At 39.2% G+C, this 18,570-nt stretch overlaps 1 protein-coding gene and 2 pseudogenes across 1 annotated transcript; 1 reads left to right on the top strand and 2 right to left on the bottom strand.

The window, feature by feature from the left end:
• Positions 1 to 3,291: 3,291 nt before the first annotated feature.
• On the top strand, positions 3,292 to 4,178 carry LOC130736480 (uncharacterized). The gene is made up of 2 exons (XM_057588309.1): positions 3,292 to 3,747; positions 4,119 to 4,178. The coding sequence occupies exons 1-2, from the start codon at positions 3,292 to 3,294 to the stop codon at positions 4,176 to 4,178; spliced, it is 516 nt and encodes a 171-aa protein (XP_057444292.1).
• Positions 4,179 to 9,378: 5,200 nt separating this feature from the next.
• Positions 9,379 to 11,046, bottom strand: LOC130735404 (disease resistance protein RPV1-like; annotated as a pseudogene).
• Positions 11,047 to 15,851: 4,805 nt separating this feature from the next.
• On the bottom strand, positions 15,852 to 18,258 carry LOC130736479 (uncharacterized; annotated as a pseudogene).
• Between the last annotated feature and the right edge of the window lie 312 nt (positions 18,259 to 18,570).

The following is an 18,570-nucleotide window of genomic DNA, read 5'->3' as shown; positions in this document are numbered from 1 at the left end:
TGATGAGTACTAACTGTTTGTTTGACTTAGCAGAACATGGTGAACGCTAACCAATTAGCTGAGATGATGGCCACTATGGCCCAAGCTGTGACTGCACAGGCAAACGATAATGCTATGAGGCGTGCTGCTGAGGAGGCACGTGATCAGCATCAACGCCAAAGGGAAGTGACACTGGACCAGAACAAAGGCCTGAATGACTTCAGAAGACAGGATCCACCTAAGTTCTCGGGGGGTACTGACCCGGACAAAGCGGATCTCTGGATCCAGGAGATTGAGAAGATCTTCGGTGTATTACAGACTGCTGAGGGAGCCAAGGTGGGGATGGCAACCTTTCTACTGTTGGGTGATGCTGAGTACTGGTTGAGGGGCACCAGAGGAATGATGGAAGCAAACAATTTGGAGGTGAACTGGGCTTCGTTTCGTGCTGCTTTTCTGGAGAAGTACTTTCCAGATAGTGCTCGTGATGAGCGTGAGGCACAATTTCTGACTCTTCGTCAGGGTAGCATGTCCATTCCGGAATATGCTGCTAAGCTGGAATCGTTAGCCAAGCACTTTCGATTCTTCCGCAATAGGGTTGATGAACCCTACATGTGCAAACGCTTTGTGAATGGGCTGAGGCCCGATATTGAAGACTCGGTGAAACCGTTAGGGATCACTCGCTTCCAGACTTTGGTTGAGAAAGCCACGGAGGTGGAGATAATGAAGAACAAGAGACTGAACCGTGTCGGAACAGGAGGGCCGATGAGGTCGGGCTCTCAAAATTTTCAAGGCAGAGGGAAATTTCAGAGCAGGAGGTCGTATCAACGTCCTGCTGGTAGAGGATTTGCTCCAGGATCTTATAGACCCATGGTGGGTACTGCTGGTGGTTCCGGAGGTCAGACTGTGAACAGGGAGATGACCTGTTACAGATGCGGGCAGCCTGGGCACTATGCCAATGCTTGTACTGACATGAGGCCCAAAGGCTTTAACTGTAACAAGTTGGGGCATACTGCCGGTCAATGCAGAGCACCCAAGACAGAACCAGCTGTCAACACTGCTCGTGGGAAGCGTCCTGCTGCTAAGGCAAGAGTCTAAACCATGGATGGTGAAGAAGCTGAAGGAGTTGATGATCTGATCAGGGGAGACTGCGAGATTGACGGTAATCTCCTAACTGTACTTTTCGATTCTGGAGCAACGCACTCTTTTATCTCTAGGGAATGTGCTACTAGATTAAAACTTCCTATTACTGCTTTGAGCTTCGATCTTATAGTTACCACACCTGCCAAAACTCTGCTTGCTAATACTGCATGCATGTATTGTCTAGTAACCTATAGAGATCGAGTTTACCATGCTAACCTAGTGTGCCTAACCCTCAAGAACCTAGATGTTATCCTAGGGATGGACTGGTTGTCTCACTATCATTGCCTTTTGGATTGCAACCGAAAGAGAGCCTGACTCGGATCTTTCCGAGTATCTATCTGCCAATCACATTAGCGTCTCTTTGAATGAAGGATCTCAAGAGTATTCCGTATTGCTAAGCTTGGAGAGTAAAGGGAATCCGGAGGTGAACAATATTCCAGTTGTGAGAGACTTCACGGATGTTTTCCCTGGCGATGTACCGGGATTGTCGCCTGTACGCGACATTGAGTTTGCTATTGACATCGTACCGGGAACAGGACCGATTTCGACTGCACCATATCGGATGGCACCTGCGGAATTAGTGGAATTGAAGTCTCAACTAGAGGATCTTCTGTCGAAGGGATTTATCCGACCAAGCGTTTCACCTTGGGGAGCGCCTGTCTTATTGGTGAAGAAGAAGGATGGGAAATCTAGATTGTGTGTCGACTACCGACAACTGAACAAAGTAACCGTCAAGAATAGGTATCCGTTACCTAGAATTGATGATTTGATGGATCAACTGCGAGGAGCTGCGATATTCTCAAAGATAGACCTGAAGTCGGGTTACCATCAGATCAGAGTAAAGACTGAGGACATCCAGAAGACGGCATTCAGAACTCGTTATGGACACTATGAGTATCTAGTGATGCCATTTGGGGTGACAAACGCACCTGCCATTTTCATGGATTACATGAATAGGACCTTCCATCCGTTCTTAGATCGATTTGTCGTGGTGTTTATCGACGACATTCTGATCTACTCAAAGAATGCTGAGGATCATGAAGGGCACTTGCGTCAAGTTTTACAAGTGCTGAGAGAGACAAAGTTGTACGCCAACCCTTCTAAGTGCGAATTTTGGCTCGAAGAGGTAAAATTCTTAGGCCATGTGATCTCTAAATGTCTGAGGAGGTGCCAGTGGGTGGGACTTCGACGGAGTCCAGTTCGTTTACTGCTGCTGTCATCGAGGATCATGGTTCGGGCCCCGATCCCGAGAGACCAGTGCAGGAGCGCGTCAGGGTAGAGAGAGAGGGCAGCATTGTGTATATCGACCTAGTCGTCCTGGATGCAGATTCGGACGACGACCGCGCTAGCATGTAGGACCGAGTGCTAGTGTGGGCTCCTCGTGTTGGGATTAGTGTAGGAGTAGTGTCGTAGCTCTGACCGTCATGCTTTCAGATTTGGGACAGGGTAGTTTCCTGCCGGTAGCTTTTTGTGTGGTTTTCTTATGGAGATCACAGAGAGCTGGTTGGATTTAGGAGGTCTTTTCTTAGGCCGCTGGGCCAACTTGTTCTCAGTTTTTGAGGTATAGTGTTTAGGACACAGGATTTTACCTTGGACTGTACATATTGCCTTCGGGCGTTACTTTCTTTCTGTCACCCGTCACTGGAGGTTACTCGTGACGTGGTTTGTATTAGCGGGGCATGTATATATAGTTGTATATTAGTTTCTTTTATCTTTTGTTGAGGAGTTTATTGTTTTCTGTCTTTAGTTATATTGTCGGAAAAAAATAATTCACGCTTTTCCGCTTAAGTATTTCTTTTGGTTACTAAAGTGACGCCCGAAATCGGGGTGTTACAGTTGGCAGTAAAGGTTTTGAGGGCAGGATTTTACTTGCCAACAATGAAGAGGGATTGTCTAGAATATGTTAAGAAGTGTGAAAAGTGTCAAGTTTTTTCTGACTTACATAAAGCCCCGCCTGAGGAGTTAACAACCATGATGGCACCTTGGCCATTTGCTATGTGGGGGACTGACATTCTAGGACCTTTCCCAGTAGCTAAGGCACAACTGAAGTATATCATTGTGGCGGTTGATTATTTCACCAAGTGGATAGAAGCGGAAGCAGTGGCGACTATTACGGCCGCCAAGGTCAGGAATTTTCTGTGGCGACGTATTGTGTGCAGATTTGGGGTCCCCATGGCTTTGGTAATGGACAATGGGACTCAATTCACAAGTCAAGTCACCAGAGAATTTTGTGCATATATGGGAATTGAAATGAGATTTGCATCAGTAGAACATCCACAGACAAATGGACAGGCCGAATCAGCCAACAAGGTTATTTTAAAAGGCTTAAAGAAGAAATTGGATGAGGCGAAAGGTCTTTGGGCGGAGGAGCTACCAGGCGTCCTATGGGCATATAACACAACTGAGCAGACAAGCACGAAGGAAACCCCATATCGTTTAACTTATGGAACTGATGCCATGCTCCTTGTGGAAATTGAGAACCAAACTTGGCGAGTAACTCGGTTTTATGAGGACGACAATGGGGAAAACTTGATAGCAAATTTAATCATGCTGCCTGAGGAACAACGGGAGGCACACCTAAGGAATGAGGCGGGGAAGGTAAAAGTTGCCAGGAAATTTGCAACGAAGGTAGTTCCAAGAACTATGAGGGTGGGGGACTTAGTGCTTCGAAAGAACACTATACCCGACAAGCATAACAAACTTTTGCCCAATTGGGGCGGGCCTTACAGGATAATTGGTGATGTTGGAGGAGGAGCTTATAAATTGGAACAACTCAATGGTCAAAAGATTCCACGAACATGGAATGCCTCTCATTTGAAGCAGTATTTCAGCTAAAGGCAACAACAAAATGAATGAAGTCGCACTCTTTTTCCCTTTCTTTGGAAAGGTTTTTAATGAGGCGGCATATGTAAAGAATGAAGGGACAATTGCTCCCATTTATGAAATGTTATGAAAAAATCATTTCAAGAAATTGTTTATTTTTTGATTTATATTGCAAGTTTATGCGGCGCAAGTCGTATCAGGGTATCAAAATACCGCGACTAATCCTTTCGGAATAAGAAAGTATCGCCATCGAATATCAAAAGCCTTGGCAATTCTAGTGGCCACTAGAAACCAAGCCACGTCGAAAAATCGACTAAGGTATATCAACCGATAAACGACAAAGATTTAGTAAATGAACAACGTCAAGATAACAACAGTTAGAGGTAAACGGTAACAGTTGAATTAAAAAGAACTTCATTGAGATAACGAAAAGGGTGTGGCCCCTACATCTCTTAAAACAACAAGGAAGCAAAAGGGCAAAGCCCAAAATAAAGTAAGACACTTAAACAAAATAAAACAAGTAAAATCAAGCTAAGTTCTCATTGTTGGCGTTGTTGTCTTGACTTGCATTAGCTTGTGGATCTTTCTTGCCATCATCCCCATTCTTTCCCTCGCCATGAGCATCTTCACCTTCTTCCTCAGGTTCACTCTCGGAATCGAATTGAGGAAGGAGGGCAATGTCAACATCATCATCGCCGACCACCTGACCATCTTTGATCTCCTTCAAAAACCCGATGCGAGAAAGGTCAAATCCCGGCTCAACAATACTGATTTGCTCTTTGGCCGCCAGAAAACCTTGAGCAAATTGAAGGGATGCGCGCCCTAAAATGGAAGCGTTCAGGCGTTCATATTTCTTTGTCAGCTTTTGGCACTTAGCTTGAACAGCAGTGTGTTTGACATTGATGGCTTCTTTCAGGGATTTAGTCTTCTGAAGGAGCAGGTCAGAAGTCACCAAGTCTTCAGTTAACTTAGCACATTTCTCCTCAGCAGACTTCAGATGCTTGTTGGCGGCTTCAGCGTCGACTTTTGCTCGCTCATACGCAGCCTTATAGTCAGTCGCCTTCTTCTCAAAACGATTCTTGGTCGTGTGCAAGTCCTTAACATAATAAGCCATACCCGCCACGGTACTGGCGGCGGAAAGCGCATTGTGAATGGCCATAGAAGCAATATTGAGGGGGCCTTGACCAGCAATGTCTTTATGAAGCCGGTTATCGAAAGTTCGATTCATGAAGTCCAAACCATTGAAGTGAGGATCGGACAAGTTTAGCAAAGGAGGAGAAGCCTCGCCTCCAATGGCTGAACAAGTGCTAGCATGGCCAAATGGGGTCGGCGGGCGGTTAATCATCATGCTGTAAGATCAAGTTTTGATCTAGTAGTACAACTCTATGTTTTGATGATTACAAGTTAACCTTTTGATATGAACAATTGTGGTACTCTAACGTGTTTTTCTGAGTGTGCTATTTACAGGCTCTGACCTCTATTTTATCTCACACAAATCAGAAGCACTATGCTTAAAGAGTGACCCAAGCAACGCTTTCGCATTCTCCATGTTCAGACTGAACAGTGGAAAAGCTTCAGAAGATCTGAAGTATATCAAGCTCTGATAAGGACTCAGCTCACTTGAAGCTTTGATGATCCAGAAGATCTGACAACCAAGAGACTCTGAAGGCTCAGAGGCTCTGATGGTGTAGAAGACTCTGACGATCCAGACTCTGAAGAGTGAAGACTCTGAAGTCCAGAAGCAACTGGCTCTGAAGACCATGTACTGATCCTCTGAAGTGAAGATCAGAAGGTACAGCGGTCAGAGGATCCAAGCTTCCTTCTGACTCTGATCAATCAGCTTCACAAGTTCCAACACGAAGCGCTCCTCTGATCAGAAGTCTACGAGGTTAAGGTCAAGTCACTATCCAAAGTACAAAAGCAAAATGTATTATCCTGACGACCTACCTAACATCCTCAGCCACAGCAGAAGCTGGAATTTCCAGAACTGCCCTCCAACGGTAGCATTTCCATGCAGGTTCAACCCTAATCTTGGAGTATAAATAGAGGCTGAAGATTGAAAGAAGCGGCTAGAAGCATTCACACACGCGCAAGAATTATTCAAATCCTTCTAAGCTTTCTTTCATCTTGAATTTCACTGTGTTTACTATAAGCTTTCTAGAAGCACTTTCTTTGTAAACAAGAACTTCATATACAGTTGTATAGTTTGCCTTTAGGAGATCAAGGTTGATCGGATCCTAGAGAAGACTAAGAGAGTGAATCTTAGTGTGAGCTAAGTCAGTGTATTGTTAGTCACTTGTAGGTCTCAAGTGCAGTTGTAACACATACCTGATTAGTGGATTGCCTTCATTCTAAGAAGGAAGAAATCACCTTAACGGGTGGACTGAATTAGCTTGAGGGATTTATCAAGTGAACCAGGATAAAATCCTTGTGTGCTTTTCTATCTCTTATCTTTAGCACTTAATTGGTTTCGAAAGATTTGCCAAAATCTTTAAGGTGGAAGTTTTATCTTGAAAATGTTATTCAAACCCCCCCTTTCTACCGTTTTTCATACCTTCACATGCTTGAATCTTGTTGGGGTGGCAGGACGTTGTCATGTCCCTTCTTTTTCTCCACCGGTTTACTCTTGGAGCCCGAACTAGTTGGATTGAGAGTCGTCTGGTGAAGAGGTTTACCACCAGTAGTTCTTTCAGCGGCGCCTGAAGTTTTTTGGCGCTTAGGATCCCTGAGGTTGTCAGAATCCGAAGCACCTTCAAGCTTCTTCTTTTGCTCGGCTTCCGCCGCTCTTTTTCTCGCCGCTTCAGCAGATTGGGCGAGGTATGCTTTCATATTCAGTGGGCTGGCGTCGACTTTTCCCTTACCCATCGTGGCTGCACAAGAAAGTATCAGTTAGACGTGACATATGAATAAAAAAGCAAGTTATGTGTGAAGATTATAAACTTACTAACGAATTGATTTAAGTTGCCAGATTTCGACGCCTCAATCAAGTCATGACCAGAGACTACCGACAATGAGCGGAGATAATCGGCGACCCCTCGCTCAGAATCATCCAAGGCGTCATACGAAACGGAGATTTTTCGGCGAGGATTTTTCGTCCAATAAAAGGGGAAGAGAGGATTATTGTCGGAATCCTGAAACAAGTCCTTTATTTCAGACGATTCCACAATTTTAAAGTATTTTTTCTGCCACACTTTGTAATGGCTCTTAAGGGCAGTAAATCGGCTCATTTTCTTGCGGGTTAAAAGGGGGACCCACTTTACGGACGTGGGTTTCTTGGTAACAGACTTATAGAAAAGAAAAAACAAGGGGTAGGTGGGCGTGAAGCTCAAATGTTCACAAAGAATTTCAAAGCAGCGGATAAAACCCCAAGCGTTGGGCTGGAGTTGACAAGGCGCCACGTTCAGAAAGGATAGAACGTGACATATGAAAGGCGAGAAAGGAAGTTTAATATTCAAGTCAGTGAAAAAATAACCATAAACGAAAAAGAAATCGGGCGATTCATCTGACGATTCTTTGCGTAAAAGAACACAATCATCCTCGCCGCATGGAAGAACATTCAACTGAAGATCTTCGTTATTAGATGTGGCGGGATTTATCTTCGTAAACCCTTGGGCAGATATCTGAAGCGAGTTGATGCTCCCAATACTACCCCAGATGGAACGCCACAGATATTTATCTTCAACTAAATGCGCGTTTGTACGCCATTCGGGCGAGGATAAATCCCCATTAGAAGAAAGGACAGAATCGACAGAACCGGCTGGGCCGGAATCCTCGTGAGTAGAAGGCGAGGATTGGATTTCAATAACAGTGGGGGCAGAAATTTCCCCCTCTGAAGAAGGCGAAGAAAGTTCTATGGAAGAAATACTAACATTATTCAAAGATATGCTGGGTAATTTCATAAAAGATAAAAGAAGAAGATGAACAGTTTCAAGAAGATAAAACAACAAGGAATCTCGCCCTCCCTTCAGACGGACCTACAAGCTAGCTGGAAGATTCCTTTGGATTTGTCTTATACACATAGAGATTTGGGCCCTGATTGTCAAGCCCAAATATAGGAAAAGTCCATATCATGACCACACCCTCTATAAAAGGGGAGGTCATCACCTTGTACGAATCACTTTTTTGAACATTTAATGAGAATTTACCTTTTATGACATCTTTGCTATTTTAAGTGCTCTGCTAGGGTTTACTTTCTTTCCCTCTTTCACGTAAGCATCCCTAGTACAGAACAACAGCTTAAACCTGCATCCGGAGCCACGTGGCACGCCCTGATTGGTGACTGACAGGCGCGTGCCACACACGCGCCGACAAGGCGCGTAACGTGTCAGGTGGGCTGCATGTGGGACCCGTGGGCGCTGCAGGTGGGACGCGTGGCACGCCCTGGTTGGGCACCGATAGGCGCGTGCCACACACGTGTCAGAAGAGAGAGGGAGGCGCTGCAGTGGGACACGTGGCGTTGTTTGATTGGTCCGGGCGATTTTCGTTTATCCTAATCTTTCCAACTCAATTATTTCATTCAAAAAAAAATTTTAAAAATATAATTTTTTTTACCAAAATTCATGATTTTTTTTCTTTATAAATAGATACTTGGTTCGTTTGATTTGGACACAGAAAAAAATAACCAAGTTTTCCATCATCTTACCAATATTATTGTGCTTAGTTTCTTTTCTTCCATTTGAAGTTAATAAAATAAAATAAATTATTGTGTATATTTTTTAAAAAATATTAAATTGTTAAGTGTTATAATTTAATTTACGTTAAAAAAATATTACGTTAATTTAATTTAAATTTAAAAAATAAAAAAAACATTAAATTAAATTAAATCGATAATAGTTTATTTAATTTAATTTTTATCGAAAATTTTAATTTTGTGAAATCCTAAAAAGAAAAATATAAAATTAAATCAAAATATGAAATAAAAAAAGTGGTGGGGTAGGGGGTAGGGTGTTGAATGAAAAACCATTGGAGTGGGTAAAAGTTGAATGAAGTGTTGAACTGGAGAGAGAAGGTGATGTGGAGTGTTGGGAAGAGAAAAAGTGGAGTGTTGAGGGTGTTGAATGTTGAAACCATTGTAGATGGTCTTAGAGTTTCAAGAGAGCATTAAATGATGTTTTTCCAAGAAATGTCATTGCAGGAACAATAAATGAGGAAAGATAATATACATTTTAAAGGGTGAAATAGGAAATCAAATAATACTTTTATGAAAAGTAACAAAATTAATTGCACTCCTTAATATGTGTGTTTTTTCTCTTCCTGGACAGTTAAATAGGAACGGAGGGAGTATTAGGAAGATACTTGGGACCGTTAGAAAAATGACTTTCTCTAATAATAAGTGTTTTGAGTTTTATCATCTCCTTGAAAGTCTCTCCATCCCAATCTACTTCTTCAAATAACGGTGAATCTAGATGTATCATTTCAATTTTACTTGTACCCTTTAAAAAAAATTAAATATCAATCAAAATAAATACAGATACGTTAGGACATCAACACTTATTTATAGACATTCAAACATTATAAAGGGAAAAATCGTAGCTCTCAATAATAAAAAAACTAAATCAAGCTGAAAGATAAAAGAACAAATCATCCATATTCGTCTTACCGTATTTTCTTCCAAAACTTTAAATATATCTTCATGAGACCATAACGTACAGCGTTTTCCAGGCTCTTTTAGTGATTCTTGTCTCACAATTTTTTTACCCATGTGTTCCAACAAGTCATGTAATGTAATTTCACCCCAAGAAATCTTTATTAGAGATTTTTCAACCAACACTCCGATGTGATATTTTATGTATTGATCATGATGAGCATTGAGTATAGTTTCGACCTCTTTCAATTTATATCCTTTGAAGCAACAAGCAATGTCAAGGAAAATACTTTGCTCTTCTTCCTCCAAAGCATCAAAGCTCACTTTAAGTATCTTTTGAATCCTTTTATCTGGAATTCTTTCATACTGTTCTAATACAGATTCCCATCCTTTTGTATTTTTTCCACACAAGTTAGAACCCATTACTTCCAAAGCCAATGGAAGACCGGAAGCATAAGCCAATGCACGGTTTAATATGTCCACATAACTTGGTCTAACTTTGTTATTTTTAAAAGCTTTCCACCTGAGCAATTCAATAGCGGCATTCTTGTTCAACTCTTCCACTTCATGTGTTTTTTCAACCCCGTGGCATGCTAACAAGTGTTTATCCCGAGCCGTAATGATAACCCTACTACCAGGACCAAACCAATTAGGTCTTCCAACAATACATTGTATTTGCTCCTCCTTGTCAACATCATCTAAAATCAGAAGAATCTTCTTTTGTTGGAGTCTATGTTGTATTATTGAAATTCCCTGCTTGACACTTGTTAACTCAATTTTCTTATCTCCAAGTATGTCCAAAAGAAGGACCTTTTGGAAATGTAGTAGCCCATGTTTTTTAGAATTTTCTCTTACATTTTCCAAAAAACATAAACCTCCAAAATGGTCAACAATCAAATTGTAAACTGCTATAGCAAGTGTTGTTTTACCTATCCCAGTTCCATGGATCCCTACCATGTGAACACAGAGAAATTAAGTATAAGAAATTTACCCATGATCGAAATGCCAGCCAGACAAATCAGCCACTTTTTGTAGAGTTGTTCTCCATTTTTGGAGCTTCTCGTTGCTATCTTTGAACCTCTTCACATGCAAAATCATTGCTTCTCCATACGTCCCGGTTTGCTTACGTACATCAGAAGGATCCACATCATAAAATATTGGCCAAATGAACCGACAGTTTTCCTTAAAGCAATCGAAGATTTTGGAAAGTTCATGTAAGCAAAAAGAGGAAAATGCATAGATCTTAGATAGCACAACAATGGCAATCCTGGATTTTTCAATGGCCTCCTCAAGTGCTGGTGTGATTTCCTCCCCTTTCTGAAGCTCCCCATCATCGATAAATGTTTGGATTCCCTTATCACATAGAGCTTTGTAGAGATTGCCAGTAAAGCCGTTGCGAGTATCACAGCCTGTGAAACTGAGGAACACATCATAGGTGAATGTATAGGTGATGGAGGAGGAGGAGGAGGAGGATGGTAGCATAAGCATAGCCATTAGAAGCAAGCTTGGAATGATGAGTGTGGAATATGAATGGTGTGTGTGTCTCGAAAATCAAACAAATATTTAAAGAGCAAAGCATAGAAGACCAATTCTGAGTTAGACTTTTTGGTCAACCTCTCAGGTGACATAAGTGATAGTGAGATATGTTATTGTTTTGTATCCACTGGTATATAGTAAAGTCGCAGGGGAAAGTTTTATTCACTTCAATTTGCTGATTTATTGACCAGCATTCACAAACCAACCATTGTAGAAATTTACGGAAAATTTTCACTGTCATTGTAGATATATTATTGGGTTAATGGTCAAATTAGTTCCTGATTTTGTAAGCAAGTTTGATTTTAGTCCCTCATTTTTCTGCTGGGGGACTAAAATCAAACTCGCTTACAAAATCAGGGACTAATTTACCATTAACCCTATGTTATTTCATTAAAAACAGAATAAACCAAACATTGTCAACGGTACAGGCTTGACTTGTCTTTTCAAATTCATTAACTTATTTCACTCCAGTAAAAACCTTCCTTAACTCAACTGAATTCATGAATTCAATAGTAAAAATTATCTACAATTTCTAAAGAATTATGCTTTCGTTGTTGCCTTGAAATTTAAAGGAAATAATAAAAATAAGAAACAGCAAAAGATAGATTCAAGTTGACTTCAATTGGCACCAGGTTTATCTACCATCCACAATGTTCTGCAGTTTAGTATTGGATCTCTCTGTCAATCTTATCTGCAGGAGACAACAAGATTACTATGATCTTTTCTCCCATTTTCTATTGTTCATAAAACCTTTTCAAATGAAATAGTCAGTTTTCTTTACATCCCTTGTCTCCCCTCTAATTACTTTCAGAATCTGCATATCTTTTATATTTTTGCTCAAAGTACCAATTACCAAATTGAATGGCAATCTCAATTTCATTCCTTGAAATGTTTACATCTTCAACATACTTACTATTAAATCCTCAGCTTCTTTAATTTATGTCCATACTTCTTAGGAAATTTTACCATATAATCAAAATTGTAACTGTCTCTAGCTTGGCTGCCCTAATCACACAGCCATCCAATAGTAATAGAGCACATATCTCTCAGTTCACCAAAAAACAAACAAATATTTTTAGCTACATGGTTAAATAACTAATTATTTTCCCTCCAAATTTGACAAGCTTTTGGTGTGAAAAAACTACCACATTTTCAATTTAAGATGAGAGAAGCCAATCTGATGTTTATGTTTACTTATAAGTATATCATGCTTAATCAATGATGTAGTGATACCCTATTTTCATAAAAAAATGGAATATTATGAAATAACCAGCCAAACTCTAATATTATGAAAAACTGGAATATTATGAAGAGAAGAGAGGTGTGAGTATATCAAAGCTCGTGCAAATGCTACCAGTGTCAGTCAGTGTAATTGTGATTAATAAGTTCCCTCAAGAATAGACAATCTTTAGTTTGTGTGAGGTCTAAATATTTCAAGAATGTGCAGCCCTTTACATCAAGTATTTCTACATCAGGCGGAATCCTTCTAATTTCTAGAAGAAGCTTGCAATGATCAAATTAAGTTTCCTCAAAATGATGAATTCTGTGAACCGTGATGCATGCAGAATTGCAGATCTAACTCTCAATTTGGCAAATCAAGCAAGACTTGTTCCAATTAATTTACCTGATATAGAGCAGTGAGTGAAATGATGATGATCCCTAGAATAGATATACTCTATAAATGCACCACAAAGATATAATCAAAAGCAAACAGTCAGAGACTCACCAGTACATAAATAATTTATCTCAAATAGGAACCATTTTTTTTGCAGGTCTGTTAAGAATTGATGCAAGTTGCTAGAATTATCTTTTAAAACCTACATTATTGTAGAAAGTACATAGACTCTCTTGATGTTTCTAACTCTAGAATGATCCAATTGTATCATATGATAAACCGCCATAATTAAGGCGGTGACTCCAGACTCTAGGTGTTGTACCCACCATCAATGTAATGATGCAAGTACTCTAGAATGATCCAATTGTATCATATGATAAACCGCCATAATCAAATATGCATTAGTGCCTCACCATGTATGTGTGGCAACACTAAGACTCTAGGTGTTGTACCCACCATCAATGTAATGAACCATACGGTTTTATAGTTCATGCATTCCATTCTAATATTTCTAAATCCTACCACTTATTTGTTGCTTCAAATACTAACACTGGTATCCGAGCTGCGTTCGGTCATATACTGGGCGTAGTGATACTACTTATCTACTATTCTAAAAATTATCCTTGCACTCTTAACCCATCTCTATACTTTTTCTAAGTTAATGGCTAATATCACTCGACCTTCATCTTTCACCATTCCTATTTTTGGTGAAATCTATTATCTAAAAAAAATAGCCACGGGCCACTGAAACTGAAGTTTATCTAGAAGGAGCACAAGCCTAGCTATGACGACGACCTCTGAGATTCCGCTTGAGTACAAGCCCAGGCAATCCAAGTCCAACAAAATGACTCTAGTTGGATTTGATGAGAGTGATGAAATAGCCAACAACAACTAGTACCATGTTGAAGGGTTAGAGGCAAGAAGAAAGATTTCTAAGTGAAGCAAGCCAAAATTGCACCATCAACGGTAGAAGCAAAGACAGCTGGAAGATCAAGTTCAACTACTGCAAGATGAAGACTAGCTAGCAGAGATATTCATAGAGGCATTACTAGGAGCAAGATTTGAAGAGCTGCGAACTATGCTTCAAGTTGGAGAAACTTACATCAAGGAGGAGTGTTAAGAATGGATGCAAGTTTCAAGAATTATCTTTTAAAATCTACATTATTGTAGAAAGCACATAGACTATCTTGATGTTTCTAACTCTAGAATGATCCAATTGTATCATATGATAAACTGGCATAATCAAGGCGGTGACTCCAGCCTATAAATATGCATTAGTGCCTCACCATGTATGTGTGGCAACACTGAGACTCTAGGTGTTGTACCGACCATCAATGTAATGAACCATACGGTTTTATAGTTCATGCATTCCATTCTAATATTTCTAAATCCTACCACTTATTTGTTGCTTCAAATACTAACAGGTCTAATCTGGCACCTAACTTATCCAGAAACTCAATCTGTTCTTCATTTCTCCTATAGGGATTTGAGGATTAGTTTGTCTCTCGATTTATAAATAATAGTCAGCAAGAAATCATGCACATCATGATAAATAGAATTACAAAATACTACCATCAATCAAACCGAAGCTGTTCATAAATATCTTTTGCTTGAGCTCCTCCTTTTTTATTGGAGTTCTTTTATTTTGAAAGAATGAAATATAGAGAGAATCACATTAACCTGATCCAGCAACAATGAAGATTATGGTTTGTATTTAAACCAACCTGATTTTGGTTGGTCTTCATAAAGGAGTAACCTAATCTCTCTTCTACCAGCATTGGAGACCAGTAACGAGAGAAATCACTTTCACAAGAAACTTATTTTTGTAAAATTCATTTATGACTTTTCTTAGTGTAGATGATCAAAATATAAGGGATTTGTACGCACAAGGATATGTTAATTTTTAGCAATTAGTAGAACGAGGAAAGGATGCAAGATGTCAGGTAGCATAGCACTATACCAGTTGTCATAAAAAACTGTGCAGCCCAAGTATAAAATTGTAAATCTTGAAAACATATCTGATTTAACTGGTACTGAAGTTAAAACTGAAGAAGAAGAATGGGAGAAAATTGCAAAATGAATGAAGGTAATGGCTGAAAAATGGTATATTTACTATAGGACTTGGATGACCAACAGCAGCATCTTTTGTCGCCCAGCCAGTGATATGATCTAGCTCTCACCCCTCCTCCAGAAGGCTACTAGAAACAAGATACAATTAGATATGGATTCTGAACTACAGTAATAAAATTTAATCATTACATTATGCTAAAAAATATCTATCACAAAATAAAGTAATGTCCACATACATAGTGAAACAGATCATATCCTACAAAACTATTTTGTATAAAATGATTGGTATACTTAGTTAAACATGACATGTGAATAATCTACATGAGTTATCTTCAAAGGTTATTACTAATTGCATGGTAAAGTCTTGGAATTGCAAAATACCTTTTTCATCCACGTCAAAATCCATGCCTGAGAGCAATGAGTCAGAATCTATGATGCACGGGTACTCCAGTTTGGTCAACGTACCCGTACCCGGTACGTACCCGGTACTTGTACTCTTGGGTACTTCATGGGTACTTAAAAATGCATACATAATCTATACCGAAATTTGATTGGGTAGTTTTTTGGTATCATTTGGGTACTTTTTTGTATCTCTACTTCTATTACACATAAAAGCCTATATACTCTACTAATATCTTCAATTTGCATCAATCTATTAGTCAATTTAAGTTACTCAATTTTGAGTTTTCTTTCTTGCATCATGTAAAAATCTCAATTTCTTCCATTTGCTTTGTTATTTTTTAGAACAATGTGAATTTTAAGATTTTATTGTACAGATTTTCTCCTAATATGTTGAAAATATAATAATTAAATATATATATATATATATATATACTAACGTACCCGTACCCATAATTTTTTAAAAAATGCTGCACCCGTACCCGGTACCGTACCCGTATCCGGTACCGTACCCGTACTCGTGCATCCTAGGTCAGAATTAAAATCATTGTATTGAACTAGTTCCGTAACCCGTGCGTTGCACGGAAATTTTATGTTGTAATATTTTAATAAATAAATAAGCTATTCTTGTATAAGACAACTCTGTAAAGATAGATGAAGAGAAAAATGAAATAAATAATTGTAATTGTAATTGTGTTGTGTACATCAAACATTTCCAAAAACTTCCTTAAACACTACATTTACAGTACTGGTCTGTTGTTTGCCCCCCTCGTCGAGTATACAAAGTTTAAGACATTTTCTTGAGCGTACTCTAGAAAGAGCTACATATAACTGACCATGAGTGAAGACGGGCCTCGGAAGGAAGAGGCCAACCTGAGATAGTGTTTGTCCTTGGCTCTTGTTTATGGTCATAGCAAAGCATATTGCAATTGGAAACTGTCTTCTTCTAAATTTAATTGGAAATTTGGAATCAGAAGGAACCAAGTCCATTCTTAAAATGTGCACTTTGTCATTGACATTTGTTCCCGTGATAACAGTTGCACCAATAAAACGTTCACCAAGTTCGTTCACAATTAACCTGGTTCCATTGCATAAACCTGCTGCTTGGTCTATATTTCTCAAAAGCATTATTGGAGTACCAACTTTCAATAAAAGTTTGTGGTTAGGCATTCCTGAACTTTTAGTGTCGTTCAAAAATTCGGTGGTAAACCACTCACCTTGGATTTCAGAATCCTCATCAGATCGCAAGGCAGAGTCGGAGCTCAGATATTCATGCTCTGGTGCAGCTATCATCTCAAGCATGTATATGTTTATCATTTCAACAGCCTCTAGTGTAGGGGCCAATATTGCCCTATCTTGAAAGAAATGAGGGTCTTTCATTTTGTTCGCAAGGTCAGGATATGTATATCTAATCAATTCCATTAATGGGTCAGGACTATTTGGGATGAGCAGATCTGGCGGGATTTGGACTTCGTACTCTCCTGCTCCGGAATCTGGATGGTCGCCATTTCCAATTTTAAGAATCCAATCTGCAAAGTCTTTGATTTCTTTTGCCTCATCAGCCGTCTCAGCTGCGGTTAGGCGCATGTTCTTAGTCAATTTCATAACTTTGCAGTGTTTCCACAATGAGGAAGAGTTTATAGTAGATTCGACGATTTCCTGTCTGCTTCCTCTAGTTATTACATGTAGTATTTGTCTAAATCACATCCAAGTATTACTACTTTTCCTCCAAAAGGCTTATGGGCGTTATCTTCATTTTTCGACCTCATTAAATCTCGGAGTGTAACGTCTAAAGCTTCGAAACAATACTTTTTCAACATTGGAGCTTCATCCCATATAATAAGACTTGTTTCAAGTAGAAGCTTTACTCGTAGACTTCCCTGCTTTATATTACATGTCGAGGTCTCTGTAGCATCTAATGGAATGCAGAATTTAGAATGAGATGTTCTGCCTCCAGGCAAGAGTAATGATGCTATGCCACTAGAAGCAACGGTAAGAACAATTAGACCTTTGGATCTAAGTGACGCCGATAAAGTGTTCCATACAAAAGTCTTTCCAGTTCCACCATATCCATATAAAAAGTAGAAGCCTCCTGAGTTTGACAACACAGATGTGACAACCCTCTCATATACAGACATTTGCTCAGGTGTAAGCATACTAAGCAACTCTTCATATTGTACCTTTAATGCATCTTTGTCATAGTTTAGTTCATCAACAATAAATCTATTGTCAAATTGCAAGACTTCATCATATTCTGGAGTTGGCAAACATGGGTAATCATTTAATGACCTACCATTTCTTTGAAGCAACTTCTTAATTTCAATGATACATAAATTTTTCAAATCAGCATCTGCGATTCGTAGGCCTACAGTCGAGAATAAAGATTAACAATTTGTTTTTAACTGTAACGAATATAACTTATGTTGTTCACAGATAATTCATTAATTATATTGCGCAGTGTAATTTTTTAAAGCTGTGAATTTCAATTAAATTAAATCCAAGCAATAATTAACTTATTATAACAGCATTTCAAATCTTAATTATAACTTGTAAAATTTCGTACCTGAATTATGCAATTCTTTTCTTCTATGGTGTAGAATGCCTTCTGATAAGAGTAGCCAGCATGATTCCCAAACATCAATAGGTTTTGATATTGAATTCATCATCAGCATCCTTACAAAGAGTTTCCTCATTTGTTCTCCGGAAGCTAAATCAGAGACTTCTTTAATTGCATCAATATATTCTTTGTCATCTGTTAGCAATCCCAATTGATCGCATGCTTCCTTAAAAGTATCATATGTTACTCCCTTCACTGTTCTGATACTTCTATATGATGTTACTTTCTTAGAGGGATGTGAAAGTTGTTCTCACCATTTGCAATTATTTGTCTTGGGGGAGGGCGTAAGCATGGCGTGGCAGTGAATGGTACACTGGCTTGACTATTAGATAGAGGAGGATTGTTCTCATCTACAACAAAGGGAAACTTAATACACTTGAATACAGATGCATGTCACACTACCAAAAATCAACCTTTTTTTTATGCCTTACCTTGCTGTGAATGATGTCTTTTTCTTCTTCCTGTTTTGGAAGATGCACCTGCAGTATTATCCATGTGAAGAAGGATGCAGGATTGATGAGGCAGTGTTACTGACAACTGTGATATCTATAAGAGGCTACCTTGATTCGCTCCTAACCTTCTTTCTGTCGCTGTTGCTATTTTTCTTATAAGAGGAAATATCAACCTTGTTTGCTCTAATTTGGCCTTTGATTAAAAAAAACATGTAAAGAAAGAGAGTAGATTTTGAAAGAGTAGGAAGCCAAACTCTGAAAACGTGTCATGTGTGTGGTGTAGTGCAGTCTGGTGTGTATATATAGCTATTTTTAGGTTTTCAAAAATTTAAAAGGAAGGAATAAATTAGTATTT

The sequence above is a fragment of the Lotus japonicus genome, chromosome 2 (assembly GCF_012489685.1).
Source record: "Lotus japonicus ecotype B-129 chromosome 2, LjGifu_v1.2".
Classification (NCBI taxonomy): Eukaryota; Viridiplantae; Streptophyta; class Magnoliopsida; order Fabales; family Fabaceae; genus Lotus; species Lotus japonicus.
This window is presented reverse-complemented; position numbering and strand designations above follow the sequence as displayed.